An 18953-nucleotide genomic window follows, 5' to 3' on the forward strand; every position below is an offset into this window, starting at 1 on the left:
CTGTTGGTTCCTGGAAATTCAATCCCTTCAACAATTCTTTACACAAAGTCACAAACTTTGTCATCTCCTGTAACTTGCATGGTGCTGGATTTCATAGATAAGACTTTGACTCCATGTTGTGGTTTATATTCATCGGGTATGGATGGAATTATTATAAAAAAAAAAATAGTTGAATTTTATTAATTATATAACTTTTATTTTTCTAACGAGTACTTATTAAAATATAATCTAACTTAGCGGATTAACTCATTAATTTATATATTCAAAGCCTAACTTAAAATATGTTTTATTTCAAATTAATATGAAAAAAATTAAATTTTATTTTAAGTTAGTTTGAAGATTTACCTGTATACCACTAAGAGCGTGTTTGGAAATGTGGTTGTTGTTGCTTTTCAAAGTGTCTTTTACTCAGAAAAGTAGGTTAATAATATTATTTTATTTTTTTAAAAATTATTTTTAAGATTAGTACATCAAAATGATTTGAAAACATAAAAAATATATTAATTTAAAACAAAAAAAATTCAAATTTTTTGAAAAATATTTTTGAACCGCAATGCCAAACGTACTCTAAATCTAATTTATTCAACTAAATTTAATTGTGACTCAATTAATTTAATTTTTTTTTTATCAAAACAAATCTTTTTATTTATAAAAGGTAATTAACCCAACAAATCTTTGATGCAAGCTCTGGATCAAATCAAACCCTGAACTAATAATTCTATATTTTATAATCATGTGATATTACGGGATCCCAATAAATTTATGCCAGTTAAAAACTGCCACATCTGCAACTTAAAGATTTCAGTGTAATCCTATCATTGATTACTTCTTTAACTATTCAGGGTTAACCCTTTTGTCACCTTTCGCCCAAAACTCTGCGTTTTCACCATCTGTTCTGCTCTCTGAAATTTAGAAAAAGTCAACATTCGAGAAACTTGAAAAATCCCCCAAGAAAATCTCTCCTCTCTCTCAACAATGGCGGTGAATTGGCTGCTAATATGTCACGGATTAGTCACTTTAACAGTCGTAATCTCCTTCCTCTGTGGTCAATGGCCAATCTTCCAAGGCACCCCAATTGAACGCCTTCATCACTTCATCACTTTCGGCGCTTACGATTACTTCCTGTACACCCCACCGCTCGCACACACTCTCTCTCTCTGTTTGATCTTGATTCGTTGTGTTGTTGATTTTTGGGTTTCGATTTTGCTGCAGGAGGTTTGTTGGGTTTGTGTTTGGTGATAAAGCGAGGAGTTTGGTGCTCTCTATTGAACGCTGTTGCTGTGATCGGCCTAATCCTGTTTTGCAGGCAATTCTGTCAAAACCCACATTTTTTTTTCGTATTTCTTCTCTATATTGTGTTTTTTTTTTGTTTGTTAATTTAGTGGTTTTTATTTGTGTCTTGAATAAATTTCTTCATCAAAGTTTTCCATGCTTTGAAGTGAATAAATTCCTTGTTTTAGCACAGTAGTTTAATAGGTGTTTTGAGTTAATAACAAAAACGGAAACTAAGCATTAGAGAATGATCAGGTTGTGTGTGGATTCAAGAGTGCTAGATATGAATGATAAATGTTTGTGGATGAGAATTGAGATGAAACAAAAGCAGGTGAAAAACTGGGGAATATGGAAATGAGAGAAGACAAAACAATGCCAAATTTGACGTTTCTATTAGAAAAACTAGGAAGATTTTTATTCACGCAATAGTTTTTAAGTGTCTTAAACTAATGGTTTGGAGAAAGAGAAGTAATGCGGAACGATATAAAATGAATCTTTTCATGAATGGTTTACAGTTTATACATTGTTAATGTTTTTGAAAGATTAGTGATTTTCTGTTTATTTTTCGTTTTTTATGCTATTGAAGAAAAATGTACCTTATCGTGCTAATTGATGTATATTAAGATTACTTGTTCTGAAAGAGTTTAGATTACACTTAGATTTTTATGTTTTTATTTTATTTTATTTTATTTCAGGTTATATACTTGGTAATAATTGGAGCAACTTATTATTATATTGTGAAGTCATCCTTTCGCTATATTCCTGGATATTACTTAGGTGAAGTTCACAAGTATGTACCGAGTCATGGTTGTTACTCTTATGCTGCAGAACAATCCCTTTAGCATGATTGCATTCTAAACTTGATTGAATATTCTATGCTCTTGCAGATACACAAGCTTGCTGGCAGTTGGTATCGGAATTGTACTCTTTTTATTGACTAGCTTTTCTGATCCTGGAACTGTCAAGGCTGGGAATGTTTCAGAATATCTCTTGGCATATCCCTATGACAATATCATATATACAGAGAAAGAATGTTCTACTTGTAAAATCCCAAAGTGAGTTCTTTGATTTTTTTTGGAATTCCTGTAAGTTTTTTTCTTTTTATTTATTAAGAATCGTAAGAACAGGAATTATGCTCTTGATGCAGACCAGCTAGGTCCAAGCACTGCAGCATATGTAATCGGTGTGTTGCCCGGTTTGACCATCATTGTGGTTGGATGGTTTGTACTTTATTAGTTTATTATTCGGCTCTGTTATTGTTTTTTGACTCGTTATAACTGCTCATTCTCTGTATAGACTAAGACCATATGACTAAAGTTGTTCGTTATTGCAGAATAATTGTATAGGGGAGAGAAATACCCGATACTTCTTGGCTTTTCTTTTGTGGTGAGTTCCATAGGATTACTGGCATGCAATATTCATAATCCAAATGTGGGTGGTGATGCTTTCTTGGAAGATAAAGACCACAAACTGATTTTTACAGCTGTTATCTAATAGATGTCCATAAGAAAAAAGTTTTGATCTTTGAATTTGGCTTAGACTTTAACCTTGCAGTCTCCATCAGTGAAAAGAAGGGGGATACTCTGCAAGGTTTATTATTTGGAAAATACAAATATTCTATGCATCACTGAATTTTATGAAACTGAAATGTAGGGGTTGCTTGGTAACACCACCAAAAGTTTGTAATACAGTAACAGAAATGAGAAACTATCAATATACCATCTTAGTTGTGTTCCTGAAACTGAAAAAAATTAAGAAAAATAAAACCTTTCATTGGTGACCTGAGGTATTGGCCGACAGGTGGAGAATCTATAATATCTGTTTGTTAACTTGTGGTATCTGTTTGCGATGACTGAACTTGTTCTTAATTTTTTTTGACAACTCAAATTGTCAAACTTAATTTTAGAGGTTTCCTGCAACTGGTTAGTGGTCACTGGTTTCCTTGTTTCTTCGCTAGAATCTGTAACAGACACAGGTGCACTTCCAGGTTCTTTTGCCAGCATACCTGTAGAAATGTATGTTGCTTTAATTTTTGTGATTTTTTATTAATGAATTTCATGAAATGATGTTGAAACTTCAAACTCTTGCTTGGATTTTTTGTGGTGAAAACCTAATTTGATCACTGCTTGAGCACTGTTCTCTCTTATAATTTAGTTGCAATGTTATCTGGCATTCGTTACATGGGGCTATCTGATCTGCTTCTTGGTTTTATATTTATTCCTTGTTATTATTGGTCTTGCTTCTGTTGAATACTTTGCTGTGGTTTTGCAGGCATTGCCTTCTATGTATATATGGAGCAATTGCACTTGCATTGATTATTGCTGGACGATTGAAAGAATTAAGAGTTGTATATATTCTAACAGGTACAGTCACTTGCTGTTACTGACAATCAGAAAAAAAATATCAAGTTGCAGTTAGGTCTAATTTATGGTTCATTTCTTACGAGTGTAATTGTGGCATTTCTTTTTGTTTTTAACAGTTTATTATGGCGTTGGAAATTCATTCCGTAGTTTAGCTCCACATGTTGCACAGGTTGTGTCATGAATTCGTTATTTCATTTGCTGCTATACACTTGTCGCTTTCATTAATGGTTTTCTGGTGTTCACAGTGGCTGTTGAGCTCATACAACACTCAATTACTTCTGATGGTGTTTCTTGTCATAGTTTCTCTATTGTTGGCTGGATTTTTTGGGTACCATGCCAACCTTTGTCTCACAAACACTACAACAAATGAGGTCTAGTTCATTTACATGTACTCTTTGATATAGTTTTGTTGTTTTCATTTCATATATGATTAGGCTGGATGTCGATGCTCTTTTAAATGTGGTTTTTTCCATTTCTCTCGGATATAGGATGAGGCAGAATTTGGCCAGTAATTAACATCATAGGAGAAGCCTTTTTTGTAACTTTTTGACTCCATTGCAGCACCTTTACCTGATGGGCAAAATAGGGAAAAGTTAACCGTGTCAAGCCATGAAAACAAATACAGATATAAATTTCTTGGCTTGGTATATGGAATACCACGTAATTCAGAAAATTTCTATGGAAGTTGCACTTTCTCCTCTTCAAGCTTCCTAATGTTTTGTCCAACCATGAGTTTTCCATAAGGGTAGCAATTAACATAGAAACTTCTGAAATCAGAAGATTTATTGATTTGTTTGGCGGGTGTTATGGTTTGTTATTGTGCTTCCATATTTAAAAGAGGGATAGGGAGCATTGGGAGAAAGGGCTGGGGGGTTTAGAAGTGCTAGAATCAAGTAAGGATGCTGAAAATTGCAAGAACCTTGGCTATTACTTGAATAGATTTTGGGGGGAGTTTTTTAAACTAATTTTCCAAGTAATTTCCCCTATAATCTCTAGATTTTAATATGCTTCTGTTCAACTCTAAATATGATGACTCCAACCTTGATCATGTTGTTTAAATTCCCTTGTGGTATTTATAGACAAACCATAGCCACCCTCTATCTCTCCATGCGCGCACAATGTTTTTGGATTAACCGGTGTTCTCAGTATTGGAATCTCATCTACTAGGTTAATACTGTAATCCTGAAACTTGTGGTCACTGCTTTTTGCTGGAATTACAGACCTTCAAGTGGGAAGACTACATAAGCTGGCAAAGGAACCTAAATGAAGCAAGGGTTAGCGCTGCAGCACTTAAAGCAAGCATCAGTGGGATGAGCAGTGAAGCAAAGCATCCAGAGAGCAAATGTAAATCCTTTTTCCGGAGATCGCCCCTCGAAGATTCTCAGGTGGTAGCCAAGGAAAACAAGTATGACAAGGGGTTCTATCACAACATGTTTGAGGTCCTTTTCCCGCTATCAACGAGACCATCATTTTCAAAAACGAAATCAAAGCCTTCCTGAGACATCTCCAATCAGGCGTTAACTCAGCTGTCACTCGCACATGGTTGGCCATGGCCTCAAAGGGGATCAAGCGCTGTGGGAATGTCTGGATCACCACACCACACTGTTCATTGCTATTGACAAAAGGATTGTAGGAGTGCCCCTTTGCGCAGTTGCATCTGACTCGTAATGGACAGATTGGTGTAACTATAGATCTACATCTCATTTAGTAAGAACAACATTAGAAAATTTTACTCGAAAATGAAGAGGGCATAGTGAAATACATGCAACACATAACACTAGAGAGCCTTAGTGGCCATCAGAACACATACACTCAATGCCTGTGAGAAAACTCGCTTGATTTGTACCTTGCCTTTTGCATTACTGTAGCAGTGATCATATAAATCTTTTCAAAATCTCCGTGCATTGCATTTATTCCAGGCTATGTGATTTTTCGTGGATAGAGAAGTTCAACTCTTGTATTCGTTTTTATGCAGGTTCGCCTTCGTTTATCTGATTGAAAATAGATATGGAGGGACCTTTGCTTTTATGAAGATAAATGTGGAAATGAGTAAAAATAATCGACTTATTCGAGCACGAAGGGGAAGGCCATGCCATAACTTATAAAGGGTTAATTATATTTTAGTCAATCCAGTTAGTAAAATTAACTAATCAGTCATCTTAGTTTAAAAAACTATATATTTAATCCTTATGCTCTTAAATAAATTTATAACTTGATTCTTCTCGTCTATTTCACTTTCTTTTCCAACTTATTTTGACTTTTTATTTTATTTTTAATTTTAAGAATAAAAAAACAGATAGAATAAAAAAAAACGATGAGCATAGAAAACCATTTTTTGAATAAAAACTACTAAATTAAGCGTGGTCAACATCGATCGAAGGGCTATTTAATTTTCTCATGCTATACTATAACTAATTAATTTATTGTGATAAACTACAAAGACTAAGTTGTAATTAAATCAAATTTTATTTATATATAAAAATCTACATATTCATAACTTTTTTTTTAACACAAATCAAAAATAATTTGTGGAGGTTTTTTATTTTCTTTTTTAAAATTACCTTGATTAAACTAAACTTGTTCGATAAATGTAAAATATTTTGTTTTTTTTTTCCTACCTATATACTTTACTTAATGTAAATTGATCATGAAAAATATCACCTGAATCTTTAATAAAAATAGATAGAAAGGATTGAAAATTATAAATGCAAATGGTTTAAAATCAGGAAGCTTTGCATGCGAGAGGTACAGGGTTCGATCCCCTGCATCTCCATTTCTGTTTTTTTTTCTTGAGAAACAGTATTGTGTTCTGGAAGACACTGCTATAATTGGAGAGTTGAAGAACTGCCAAAAAATTCCATCTTCAAGTTTTTTTTAGTGTATAAAGACGTTTGGTTATAAGCGTTTTTAAGTCCATAACTACCAGAGCCAAGAAATTCTATCTCCCATATTTGAAAGTGTGTATCACTGTGAAAATTGGAGGTTATTTGATTCAGAAGATACATAGGATCACATCTCATTGGACGAAGTTTTAGACAACAATTACATATGATTCAAAAAGAAAACTACCTGTCTATGCCTGCAATTATTTTGGTCTTCCAAATACCATTTGAAGTGAGACACTTTCTACAATTATTTTTATTTAGATTTTCTAAATCTTGAAAAAGTTTCACATTCAGTATAATAAAAAAGATATATATTTTTTTTTATTATTCGAAAGAGCTTTATTATTAAAAAATAATTAGCTTGCTAGTTATTTTTATTTTTAGATTTAAATTAAGTACTATTTCAGATTTTTTTTTTTCCCTTTTGCTCGTTCTTATGAAGGAAAGATGCACTTTTTCAACTATTTAGATTAATATTTTCATTAGCCATTAGTTGGGATATTTTTTATATTTATTTAACTTTTTTATTATTTTTTATTTTTATAAAATACAGATTTTCACTCTCAAAGATTTCACTGGTCTGAAGTCAAGGACTTGCGGAGTTTGTTGATTAGTTCTGAAACCAAGAGCGGGCCCCTATGGTTTGCTTAGTAAGACTTTTCCTTTTTTTAATTTTTATCACTTGATTTCAGAGACCCCTTGATGTTAATTTGATTCCAGAAAGACCTCTTGATGTTAATTTTTATCACTTGATTCCCTTGCTTTCTCACTGCTGATAAACCTCATTGTTTATAATCTCCAGTAATATTTGCACCTCTGCTCACTGGTCTGAAGTCACTGCTCTGTTGATTAGCTGAAACCAAGAGGTATGCTTGCTTAAGGACTTTTCCTTTTTTCTATTTTTATCACTTGATTCCAGAGACCCCTTGATGTTAATTTGCTATTCATCTTGATTGCTTTCTTTCTTTCTTTGTTACTTTACACTTTTGAAAAGCCTCTGCTTTGCTGTTTGTTTATTATTTGTGTTGTTTTTGCTTTATTAATGTTAGTTGACTTGCAACAAAGAAATCCTTTTGCTGTTCATTTCTGATTTAGTTCCTGAAGATTTGAAAAGAGTCCTTTTGATTTAATTTGTTCATTGCAGTTCCTTGATTGCTTGATTCCAGACAAGAAGAAGAGTTAAGTTTCATTGGACATGGAAGTTTTGATTTCTATTGTAGCCAAAGTTGCTGAGCTGTTAGTTGTTCCCATTAAGAGACAGATTGGTTATGTACTTGATTGTAATACCAATATTCAGAACTTAAAAAATGAAGTTGAGAAGCTGACAGATGCAAAAACAAGGGTGATTCATTCTATTGAGGAGGCTAGAAGGAATGGGGAAGAGATTGAAGCTGAAGTTTTGAACTGGATGAGAAGTGTTGATGGGGTCATTGAAGGGGGAGGTGGTGTTGTTGGAGATGAATCAAGTAAGAAGTGCTTCATGGGTTTGTGTCCTGATCTAAAGATACGTTATCGGTTGGGTAAAGCAGCGAAGAAGGAGTTGACAGTTATTGCTGATCTCCAGAAAAAGGGGAAATTTGATGGAGTTTCTTACCGTGCTGCTCCATCGGGTATAGGGCCTGTCAAGGATTATGAGGCCTTTGAATCAAGAGATTCTGTATTAAATGATATTGTGGATGCATTGAAGGATGGTGACGTGAACATGGTTGGGGTATATGGGATGGGTGGTGTGGGAAGACCACACTTGTGTTGAAGGTTGCTGAAGCAAGTCAAGGAGGGTAGGCTGTTCGATAAGGTGGTTCTGGCACTTGTGTCTCACAGGCTCCAGACATCAGAAGAATTCAAGGTGAAATAGCAGATGGGCTAGGACTCAAGATTGGATGCAGAGACTGATAAGAGGAAGGGCAAGTCAACTATGCGAGAGATTGAAGAAAGTGACTAGAGTACTTGTAATTCTTGATGATATTTGGAAAGAACTTAAATTGGAGGATGTTGGAATCCCTTCAGGGAGCGATCATGAAGGATGCAAGATACTGATGTCTTCAAGAAATGAATATGTACTGTCTCGCGAGATGGGCGCAAACAGAAATTTCCCGATTCAAATTTTGCCTGAAAGAGAAGCATGGAATTTTTTCGAAAAGATGGTGGGGGTTACTGTTAAAAATCCTAGTGTACAGCCTGTTGCTTCTAAAGTAGCCAAAAGATGTGCAGGTTTGCCGATTTTACTTGCTACAGTTGCTAGGGCACTGAAAAACAAAGATTTATATGCTTGGAAGGACGCCTTGAAACAGCTAACAAGGTTTGATAAAGATGAAATTGACAAACGCGTTTACTCGTGTCTAGAACTGAGTTACAATGCTTTGAGAGGTGATGAAATCAAGCCATTGTTCTTGCTTTGTGGGCTATTCCCAACTTGTGGTACTTCAATCTCAGTCTTGTTAAGCTATGGTATAGGCTTGGATTTGTTCAAGGGACGTTCCACATTGGAAGAAGCAAGAAACAGACTGCATACATTGGTGGATGAACTTAAAGCCTCTTGTTTTTTGCTAGAAGGTGACAATGATGGAAGCGTGAAAATGCATGATGTTGTTCAAAGTTTTGCCATCGATGTTGCATCAAGGGACCACCATGTGCTTACCGTGGCAGATGAATTCAAACAATGGCCAGCCAATGATGTGCTTCGACAGTACACTGCAATCTCTTTGCCTTGCCGGAAAATTCCTGATCTTCCTGCGATATTAGAATGTCCAAATCTCAATTCGTTTATACTGCTGAACGAGGATCCCTCACTGCAAATACCAGACACCTTTTTCAGAGAAATGAAGGAGCTTAAACTCTTGGATCTGACACAGGTTAATCTTTCACCACTGCCTTCGTCACTTCAATTTCTTGTGAACCTTCAAACTCTGTGTTTGGATCTTTGTGTTTTGGAAGATATATCTATAGTTGGAGAGCTAAAGAAGTTGAAAGTTCTCAGCTTAAACAGTTCTGATATTGTTTGTTTGCCAAGAGAAATAGGAAAATTGACTCGTCTGCTACTTCTAGATTTGAGCAATTGTGAAAGGCTTGAAGTAATATCACCAGATGCCCTTTCTTCCTTGACCCGGCTAGAAGAATTATATATGGGAAACAGCTTTCTGAAATGGGAGGCTGAAGGACCAAGCAGTGAAAGAAACAATGCTTGCCTGTCAGAATTGAAGCTTCTGCCAAACTTAATTACCTTAGACATGCAAATTACAGATGCAGATCATATACCCAAGGACTTGTTTTTGTGCTTTCAAAAGTTGGAAAGGTTCAGAATATTTATTGGAGATGGGTGGGACTGGTCTGTTAAGGATGCAACCCCAAGAACTTTGAAACTCAAGCTCGATACTGTTATTCAGTTGGAGGAGGGGGTGAACACGCTGCTGAAGATCACTGAAGAACTTCATTTGCAAGACCTGAATGGTGTTAAGAGTATCCTCAATGACTTGGACGGGGAAGGTTTCCCTCAGCTGAAGCATCTTCACGTCCAAAATTGTCCTGGAGTTCAATATATCATCAACTCGATGAGGATGGGTCCTCGAACGGCTTTTCTGAACTTGGACTCACTGTTTCTTGAAAATTTGGATAACTTGGAGAAGATCTGCCATGGCCAACTTATGGCAGACTCGCTTGGAAACTTGAGAATTTTGAAGGTAGAACGTTGTCATAGGTTGAAGAATTTATTTTCAGTCTCCATGGCAAGAAGACTTGTGCGACTTGAAGAAATCACAATAATTAAATGCAAGATCATGGAAGAGGTTGTTGCTGAGGAAAGTGAGAATGATACTGCTGACGGTGAACCGATAGAGTTCACTCAATTACGTAGACTGACACTGCAACATCTGCCTCAGTTCACAAGCTTTCACTCCAATGTCGAATGCAAGATCATGGAAGAGGTTGTTTCTGAGGAAAGTGAGAATGATACTGCTGACGGTGAACCGATAGAGTTCACTCAATTACGTAGACTGACACTGCAACATCTGCCTCAGTTCACAAGCTTTCACTCCAATGTCGAGGAATCTTCTGACTCGCAGAGAAGGCAGAAGCTATTAGCAAGTGATGCGAGGTCAAAAGAAATTGTTGCGGGGAATGAGCTTGGGACTTCCATGTCACTTTTCAATACAAAGGTCTGGTTTGCTTTCTTTTAACAAGCTATTATTTGTGCTTTTAAACTCATAAAACAAAAACCCATTCTCATGAGTAGACAAATTAAGGGCTTTGATTTTTTTTTATCTCGCTGAAAATATAAAGAACTTAATAAAACAAAATATGTGTATGCAGATTTTATTCCCCAATTTGGAGGACCTGAAGCTCACCTCCATCAAAGTGGAAAAGATATGGCACGACCAACCTGCTGTGCAGCCTCCCTGTGTTAAAAACTTAGCAAGCATTGTTGTGGAGAGTTGTAGTAATTTAAACTATTTATTGACATCTTCTATGGTCGAAAGTCTTGCTCAACTCGAAAGGCTTGAAATACGTAATTGCCAGTCCATGGAGGAAATAGTTGTTCCAGAAGGAATCGGAGAAGGCAAAATGCTGCTATTCCCTAAACTACTCCGCCTAGTGCTCAATGGTCTGCCGAAACTCACAAGATTCTGCACCACTAACTTGCTTGAATGCCACTCCCTGAAAGAGCTGACGTTAGGGAATTGCCCTGAGCTGAAGGAATTTATTTCCATCCCACCAAGTGCGGATGGCCCTGCCATGAGCAAACCTGACAACACAAAATCAGCTCTCTTCGATGACAAGGTGATTTTATTTCAAAAGCATGCTTAATTTGTGAGCTTGCCTCACACGTGTATTTTGTTTCCATGTTTTACCCCAAAGGTGATGTTTTGTTATGGGCGTTGGCAATCTATTAACAGAATGGAATTGTTACTGCAGGTTGCATTCCCTGACTTGGAGGTATTTCGAATTTTCAACATGGATAATTTGAAGGTGATATGGCACAATGAACTCCTTCCTGATTCGTTTTGCAAACTCAAGACACTGAAGGTTCGGCGTGTAAAGAATTTACTGAATATTTTCCCTTCCAGTATGCTGAGAAGATTCCATAATCTAGAGTATCTGTTTATAGATGGTTGTGATTCAGTAGAGGTGATTTTTGATCTCCAAGCGCTCATAAATGTGGAACAAAGACTTGCTGTTACAGCCACTCAATTGAGAGTTGTGCATGTCCATAGATGTCTTGGTCTAAGAAGTCTCTTCCCTGCCTCTATAGCCCAAAACCTTCCACAACTTGAAAAGCTTCTGATAGGAAATTGTGGAGTGGAGGAAATTGTTGCAAAGGATGAAGGACTAGAAGAAGGTCCTGAGTTTTTGTTTCCTAAAGTTACCTATCTGCATCTTGAGAAATTACCAGAACTAAAGAGATTCTATCCGGGAATACATACATCAGAATGGCCGAGGTTGAAAACGCTTTGGGTGTCTTGCTGTGAGAAAATTGAAGTATTTCCTTCAGAAATAAAGTGCTCTCACGAAGCATGCAGGGAGGACCACATGGACATCGAAGGTCAGCAACCACTTCTCTCATTTAGGAAGGTATGATCCTCACCCCTATTCCAAGCCCGTACACTTTCCACATCTTTCTAATTTTCACATAAACTTTAATTAGACTGTTATTATAACAACTCGAATCTTACGTTCATTACTAGCAATGCAAAAACAGTGTTGTATATTAAAGATTATCTAAAAAATGAATACTAGGTAAAAGACTAAAAAATTCTATTGAGAATCATTAGAAATACCTATAATAAATATACAAAATATACTTAAAAAAAAAAAACCCAAATAAAATATTCCAATGCATAATAGACACTAGGTTTAGTCTCCTAATTTTAAGGACTAAAACGATAATTTTTCCAAAAACAGGGACCCCAATGTAATTTTACCAAAATTAGATGACCACACTATAATTATCAGAAATACATAACCATATTGGAGTTTCACCCATAATCCATATTAAATTCTGTCCAGAATCTCAATTTACATTTGAGGAACCAAACTATAATTTTTTTCAAAGTGTAGGGACTAAATTGCAAATCTCCAAAATAGAGGGACTAAACTAAAAATTACACAATTCAATTATCGAACAGAAATTCATCATTCTTAATCTCATAAGAATACCGTCCAAAATTCCAAAATACATTTCAGAGGTCAAATTATTATTTTCTAAAATTGAGGGACTAAACTCTAGTTTTCATTAATTAAGGACCAAAATAAAATTTCATTATCTTCAACCTCGAGACCATTCTGACCAGATTTTTTAGCAAATTTTAAACAAATTTAATTTATAACAAATCAATTAAATAAATTAATTAACAAATTCTTATTTCTAACAATATACTGAAAATCAACCACTTCACTTTAAATCCGTAATAATCATGAATCAATTTTACTGTTATGATCACTGTTATGATTAATTATGTTTCCATTAAAGCAAGGTGAATTTGGTTGACATCCCAATATTTGGTGAATTAATGAAGCCTGATGACTTCTTTTGAGGGATACATATGTTGTATGATGTGTTCAATCTAAAATCCACTGCCCCTCTGCAGAAAGAGAATTCTTATTGAAAGATTGACAAAGCTTTTGCATTCATTACATTACTAAACTGAGGCTAGAGCTCACGTGGCACAATTCATTTAGTCAAGTTCAGTTGATCTTTCTATGCACAGCCTATAAACTTGTTAAGAAAACGTCAAGTCAAGCATGCTTTCTTTTGATTGGTTTTCAGATGTTCCCCAACTTTGAGGAGTTAGGTTTGGAAAGCAAGGATGCATCGGCATTATTGAAATGTCCTCAAGACTTCTTTCACAAACTCAAATATCTGGAACTCTTTTGCTTTGGTGATGCACATGCAACTTTTCTATTTGATCTCCTTACAAGGTTCCCTAATATGGAAACACTTAATGTGGAACGTGGTACGTTAAAAGAGTTGCTCCCGTCTAGACTTGTTGGTATGGAGGAGCATGCAACAGTTCTTCCACCGATACGACACTTAGAGCATTTATGGAAGAGCAATTCCCAACTGGACCAAGCTCTGCAGACTCTTGAAACTCTAAGGGTATGGGATTGCGGCAGTTTGATTTATTTAGCTCCATCGCGTGCTTCTTTCCAAAATCTAACAAATTTGGATGTGTGGTATTGCGAAAGATTAGTAAAATTGGTGACATCCACAACAGCAAAAAGTCTGGCGCAACTCAAAAGAATGAGTATAGCGGACTGCAGTATGGTTACCGAAATAGTAGCAAACGAGGGAGAGGGAATAAAAGAAGAGATTGTCTTCAGCAAATTAAAAACATTAGAGCTTCGTCGTTTACCAAGCCTAACTAGCTTTTGCTCAGAAAAACACAGCTTTGATTTCCCATCTCTGGTAAAAGTAACTGTCGAACAATGTCCTGAGATGAAGTTTTTCTCCAACGGAGCACTGAGCACTCCCAAGCTGCGGAGAGTTAAATTCAATGATGTAGAGAAGAAAGGATTCCGGGGTCGAAATCTTAACACCACAATACAACAGTTGTCTGCACAAACGGTAAGTACCGACCAATCATTCCAATTTCTGCAAACCATGAAATAAGTTCTAACTAGGTATCTAATTTTGCTTGTATTTAACTATTTCAGAAAGCTCAAATTGCTGAAAGTTCATCATCGTAAAAGCTTGAGATACATGCTTGCTCCACCGATGGGTTCGATCCCTGTGCAGCTACTAGAGTTGGAAGTAAAAGGAGAGAAAGGAAGAAAGGAGGGAGAAGAAGAAGAGAGGAGCAGGAGAAATCAATTAATGATCTTCATAATTCATCGTCAAAACTGTGTAATGTAAAATACAATACTATAAATAGCAAAACTCTACCCAAACATTGATTTACAATTACTATAAATAAATGGTGTTTTCATGTAAAAATATTATAATTGTAAATTTTTGTTAATTTTTTTTGTGGTAAAATTGTAATTTTTGGGGTTTTTTTTTAGAAAACAAGTTTTTTCAATATTTTTTTTATACTTGTTATTTTTATCATTTTTATTTGATTTACTTATCACCATTTTTTATCTTTATTTTTTTAATATTTCTTTATTTTTTTCCTTACACTTTTTTTTAATATTATTTTTTTACACTTTAAATATTTATCACAATACTTGGTTTATCATTGTACTATTTTTTTGTTTTTATCTTTATTTTTTATAATTTTTCTTTACATTTTTTTTAAAACTATTATATGTAGAACACTTTTTTTATTTATTTTTATTTTATTAACATATATGATATTTACTATAATTTATTATATATAAGTATCTATTTCTTGATTCATGGTTATATTTCTTACCTTATGTCGAAAAACACGTCAATAAAACTTATACATTAATTATTTTGCGTTAAAAAAAAATAGTTGACCTACAACGAGACAAGTCGAATTGACGCATGAATATTTTATTTTTTACATTTATTGACACAAATGGTTCTCAAAGTATTTAATTAAATACATGCATAAATCTTTTGATTTATAATTAGAATTTAAATAAATAAAAAACACATTTGAAAAGCTTGTATATTTATTTTTGTTAAAAAACATTATACGACCTGTGATAAAATGCAAGTCAAATTACTAGTAGCTTACTAAATAAAATGTATTGACATGAAGATAAATCAACCCCAATAATAAAACCAAATGAAATGTAATAAAATAGTCTTAACTCTAATCTCTAAAGCAAAGAATGATTGGTTGAGCTATATTTTCAATCATCTTCAATCATGCATGTTTGAGATGGGTCTCGTGTCTTGTTTCAAAGTTTTTTGGTGCATGTCTAGGTTTTACTTTTTCGCCAAGTCGTTGATTCGATATATCTGGCTCTTTGCTCCGTTTTTATCCATGTCTGAACTAACCCTTGATGTGAAAGTCAAGAACACAAATTACAATACATCTGTGGCTTCAGCCAATGCATCAAACACGCACCCGGGTCAGGACCACCCGTTTTCTGGGGTATGTTGTTCGTTATCCTTGCTTGTCTGTGCATAATATATGATCAAATTTATCATTTCACTCCGTTTCGAATAAAAAAAAAAATCACTTATGAAACAAAGCATTTTGTTTCAGGATGTGTTCCCTAAGCTAAGGGATCTGAAGCTGTCGTTGATTAACCTGGAGAAGTTATGGCAGGGCCCTGTTCTCGATATGCCTTCTTCCTTTCAAAATTCAAGCTTAATTGTCGATGCTTGTGGTAGACTAAAACATGTATTATCACCATCTATGGTTGCAAGACTTGAGAAACTCAAAAACCTTGAGATATGCAATTGCAAGGCAGTGGAAGAAATAGCAGTCACAGATGGATGTTCACGATTGCTCACAGGTTATCCTCTTAAACCCCGTTCTCTCTTGATACTATAGCTTAATGATGGTCACTCTTGTTCACAATCACTTCTGAAGCAATCTCACTTTCCTAATTATTTAGCAGTAAATGGCCAAGTCATGCATGAATCTGCAATCTAGCATACAGTTGAAGTCCATACTATAGAGCACCTGGTTATAATTTGATAATGCATCAGCAGCGTATGTTGGAGTATAATTTATCCACTTTATCAGTTTCCCTACGATGCAAGGGATCAGCCTCAAAGAGGTAAGTCTCTCATCGACCATCAACATAATAGGAACATGAAGAAACCTCATTTCTGATGGGAAACAACGAATTGAAGAAGGAATGAAAAATGAATAAGGAAGTCAGAGGAGAGGGCAGAGACGTCTCTTGCAAAGATGCAATTTTTTTAATAGATAAATACAGTTAGATAGTTAAGACAAACCCTAATGAAAACATTACCAATAATTGGACTAACAATTAAGTCTAAAGTACATGATTAACAAATCCAAATAAAGGTACAATAAAATAAACTCAGATGTGCTCAATCTCCCATCCCAACCAAAATATGACGGGTTGAGCTATCCTCCGTTATTTTCGACCATACACACTCAATCTCTGTTATTTTCGACCTCCATGGCAGAGATCTGCAAACAAGGTTAGCGATAGTAGACAGATGGCCCAGCAAAGGAGTACCGAGATGAAACTGATGGAGGTGCAGTTTCAGGCTTGGCTCCGTGGTACTGGAGTAACTTGTTATAATTTGACAATGCATCAGAAGCATGCGTTGAGTATAATCTACCCTCTTGATCAGCTTCCCTCCTACGCAAGGGATCTGCCTCATATAGGTAAGTCTCTCTACGACCATCAACATAATAGGAACCTGAAGAAAGTTCATCTCTCCTTGGAGGTGGCACATATGCATCTGCAGATGAAGCACCATGATGGTAAGTATAATATGGATCCCTTGTGTATGGGTCCAAAGCAGCAAGAGCAGAGCCAGAAGAAGTTAGAGGTATCGAAGTAACGGCTGGTGGCAATTCACGTCTACCACTAGAATTATATGGCTGGTTCAAGTAGAGAGGAACAGCCAGAACAGCTTCTCTTTGCAAAGGTACAGTGTCTCTGTATATAGGGTCTGGCTGTCTAAGAAGGTGCTCTCTTTCCTGGTCTCTCTGGTACGGGTCTAGAGTGGATGGAATATGATGAGAGGGAGTCAACTTTCTTCTCTCTCCTGAAAGGCCATACGTTCTATATTCCTTTTCACTCATGAATAAATCACAAGGAAACTCATCTCTGTGCATAGAGCCCGCCTGCTGGTATTCAACATGTCCATCCCTTTCATCAGAGAGCATAGAGTATCTCCTAGCATCATGATTGCCTCTAGCAAATGCTTCCCTTTCCAAATGGACCTGCAAGTCTCTTGCTCCCGCATAAACTTCTCTGTCCTGAACAGTCACCATTGGTGGCGAGCGTACAGGCCCTATAACTGGGCGGAAAAGTGCACTGAGTTTCAGGACCTAAGAGAAAGTAGATGATTTATATATATATATATATATATATATATAGGGTAATCAGATAAACAGTTCTAATACATGTACAGAAAAGAATTCATACCAAGCTAGCAGATGAGCTGGCCAAATTTTACCTGTCGAACAGTAAGTTCTGTTTTGAACTTGTTCTTCTCATTATAATTGTCCTTTATAGCCTTCTTGAAAGCACTCTCAGTGATTGGAAAACAGTCCTTGTGAACAACAAACCGCACCTGGAACTCACCAACATCAGAATGCAGATCCTGTAAAGTTGATGAGAAAACAGTAATGCTACAAAAGAGAAGTCTGCCTCATAAATTAAAATAAAACCTGAAATGGGAAGGAACCACCAAAAGCCTTGGGCTCCAATTTTACTCCACCAGCAGAGGATGCTTCATAGATACCATACATAAGTTTCAGATCAAAATCATACAGGAAAAGCTTAAGTCCAGGTTTCACACCCAATATGAGTTCCTTTTTATTCATTGTGACACCCATGACACGATAGAGGAAACAATCTGGCTTGGTTTTTGCACTGCACATAAAGATCATACCACCAAGCTTTTCTTTCTTCTTCTCATCCCATCCATTCTTTTCTCTCTCATCAAGTTTTCCTTTGTTTTTTTGATTTCTCAAGCTTCTGTCAACTAAGACACCATGCTTTTCTCCACTCTTTTGGTTCTTTTGACCCTTATTTGACCCAACAAATCTTTCTTGGTTCTTTCGAATCTCTTGGCCATTCTCAATGCGCTCTTTCTTAGAAACATTCTTTTCACTCGAATTCAGGTTATTAGCATCACCATGCTCATTTCTGTTTCTTTCTCCCTTGCCTTGTATGATATCTTTGTTCTTCTTTCTGTTTCTTCCTTGAGATTTTGGACTGCTTTTAGCTTCCTTGGACTTCAAAAAATTGTTAGCTGAAGGTTTCTCTATGGTTTTAGATTTGGCCCTCAATGATTTGGGGGTTCTTTTTCTGGATGATTGACCTTTAGTTAATGCATCCACAAGATTTCCATCTCCATTGTTGTTTATTTCAGATTGTAACTTAGTCGATGCTTCAATAGGATTCTCAGTTTCCATATTGTTATTCTCAGTTGACTGCGATTTTGTGGAGGCTTCAACCAGGTCAGCTTCTATATCATTAATCTCTTGTTCCATCCCCTGCCAAGCAATCACATGCCCCAATCCCAATATTGACCCTGCAGGCAAAGTAAAAAAGCAAAAAAAAAAAAAAGATCTTTAAATTGATTCAATATGATTTTCAATTCTTTACAATGTTAACCTATGCTATTTACAAATACATCTTGGAAGAGAATCTTGATTTTAGGAATTATGGCTTATTTTATGAACTAGAATGTTAATTAGAAATCTACATAAGCTGTTTAACAGTAAATGCCTCATCACATTCTCATTCTGTGTACTGTAAACAAGCCATTTCACTGGTACCGTAGAAACCCAAAGAAACCTAGCTAACCAATAATAATATTGAGTTTCTTATCACTAACACTCCTTCAGTTCTCATTCTGTGT

The 18953-nt window shown here is 35.6% G+C and overlaps 5 protein-coding genes across 12 annotated transcripts in view; 4 read left to right on the top strand and 1 right to left on the bottom strand.

The window, feature by feature from the left end:
* Positions 1–844: 844 nt before the first annotated feature.
* Positions 845–5558, top strand: LOC118051428 (probable protein S-acyltransferase 17). The gene is made up of 10 exons (XM_035062073.2): positions 845–1124; positions 1213–1306; positions 1968–2062; positions 2160–2327; positions 2420–2492; positions 2606–2658; positions 3544–3635; positions 3752–3804; positions 3881–4006; positions 4856–5558. Exons 1-10 carry the CDS (start codon positions 976–978, stop codon positions 5132–5134), a joined length of 1182 nt encoding a protein of 393 aa, XP_034917964.1. The 5' UTR covers positions 845–975; the 3' UTR covers positions 5135–5558.
* A 1721-nt stretch (positions 5559–7279) lies between these two features.
* The window catches only part of LOC118051423 (probable disease resistance protein At4g27220), a 33849-nt gene continuing 22175 nt past the window's right edge, over positions 7280–18953 (top strand). For 3 of the 6 annotated variants that reach the window (XM_073409048.1, XM_073409043.1, XM_073409052.1), the window contains exon 1: positions 7280–7386. The gene's annotated coding sequence lies outside the window, so the exon portion shown is untranslated. The remainder of the gene's footprint in view (positions 7387–18953) is intronic. The other 3 variants (XM_073409041.1, XM_073409053.1, XM_073409051.1) reach the window with 2 other exon arrangements.
* LOC118051478 (uncharacterized) lies at positions 7716–8413 on the top strand. The gene is made up of 2 exons (XM_073409235.1): positions 7716–8231; positions 8342–8413. Exons 1-2 carry the CDS (start codon positions 7716–7718, stop codon positions 8411–8413), a joined length of 588 nt encoding a protein of 195 aa, XP_073265336.1.
* Positions 8402–14447, top strand: LOC118051424 (uncharacterized). The gene is made up of 5 exons (XM_035062069.2): positions 8402–10671; positions 10826–11293; positions 11429–12085; positions 13281–14078; positions 14168–14447. The coding sequence occupies exons 1-5, from the start codon at positions 8557–8559 to the stop codon at positions 14198–14200; spliced, it is 4071 nt and encodes a 1356-aa protein (XP_034917960.1). The 5' UTR covers positions 8402–8556; the 3' UTR covers positions 14201–14447.
* The window catches only part of LOC118051427 (uncharacterized), a 29607-nt gene continuing 27050 nt past the window's right edge, over positions 16397–18953 (bottom strand). For 2 of the 3 annotated variants that reach the window (XM_073409056.1, XM_073409057.1), the window contains exons 2-4: positions 17755–18623; positions 17541–17657; positions 16397–17412 (exon numbers count right to left, since the gene is read on the bottom strand). In XM_073409056.1, the coding sequence (XP_073265157.1) occupies positions 16552–17412; positions 17541–17657; positions 17755–18582 (1806 nt within the window). In that variant the 5' untranslated portion in view covers positions 18583–18623 and the 3' untranslated portion in view covers positions 16397–16551. The remainder of the gene's footprint in view (positions 17413–17540; positions 17658–17754; positions 18624–18953) is intronic. The other variant, XM_035062072.2, reaches the window with a different exon arrangement.

Source organism: Populus alba, chromosome 5, assembly GCF_005239225.2.
Source record: "Populus alba chromosome 5, ASM523922v2, whole genome shotgun sequence".
NCBI lineage: Eukaryota > Viridiplantae > Streptophyta > Magnoliopsida > Malpighiales > Salicaceae > Populus > Populus alba.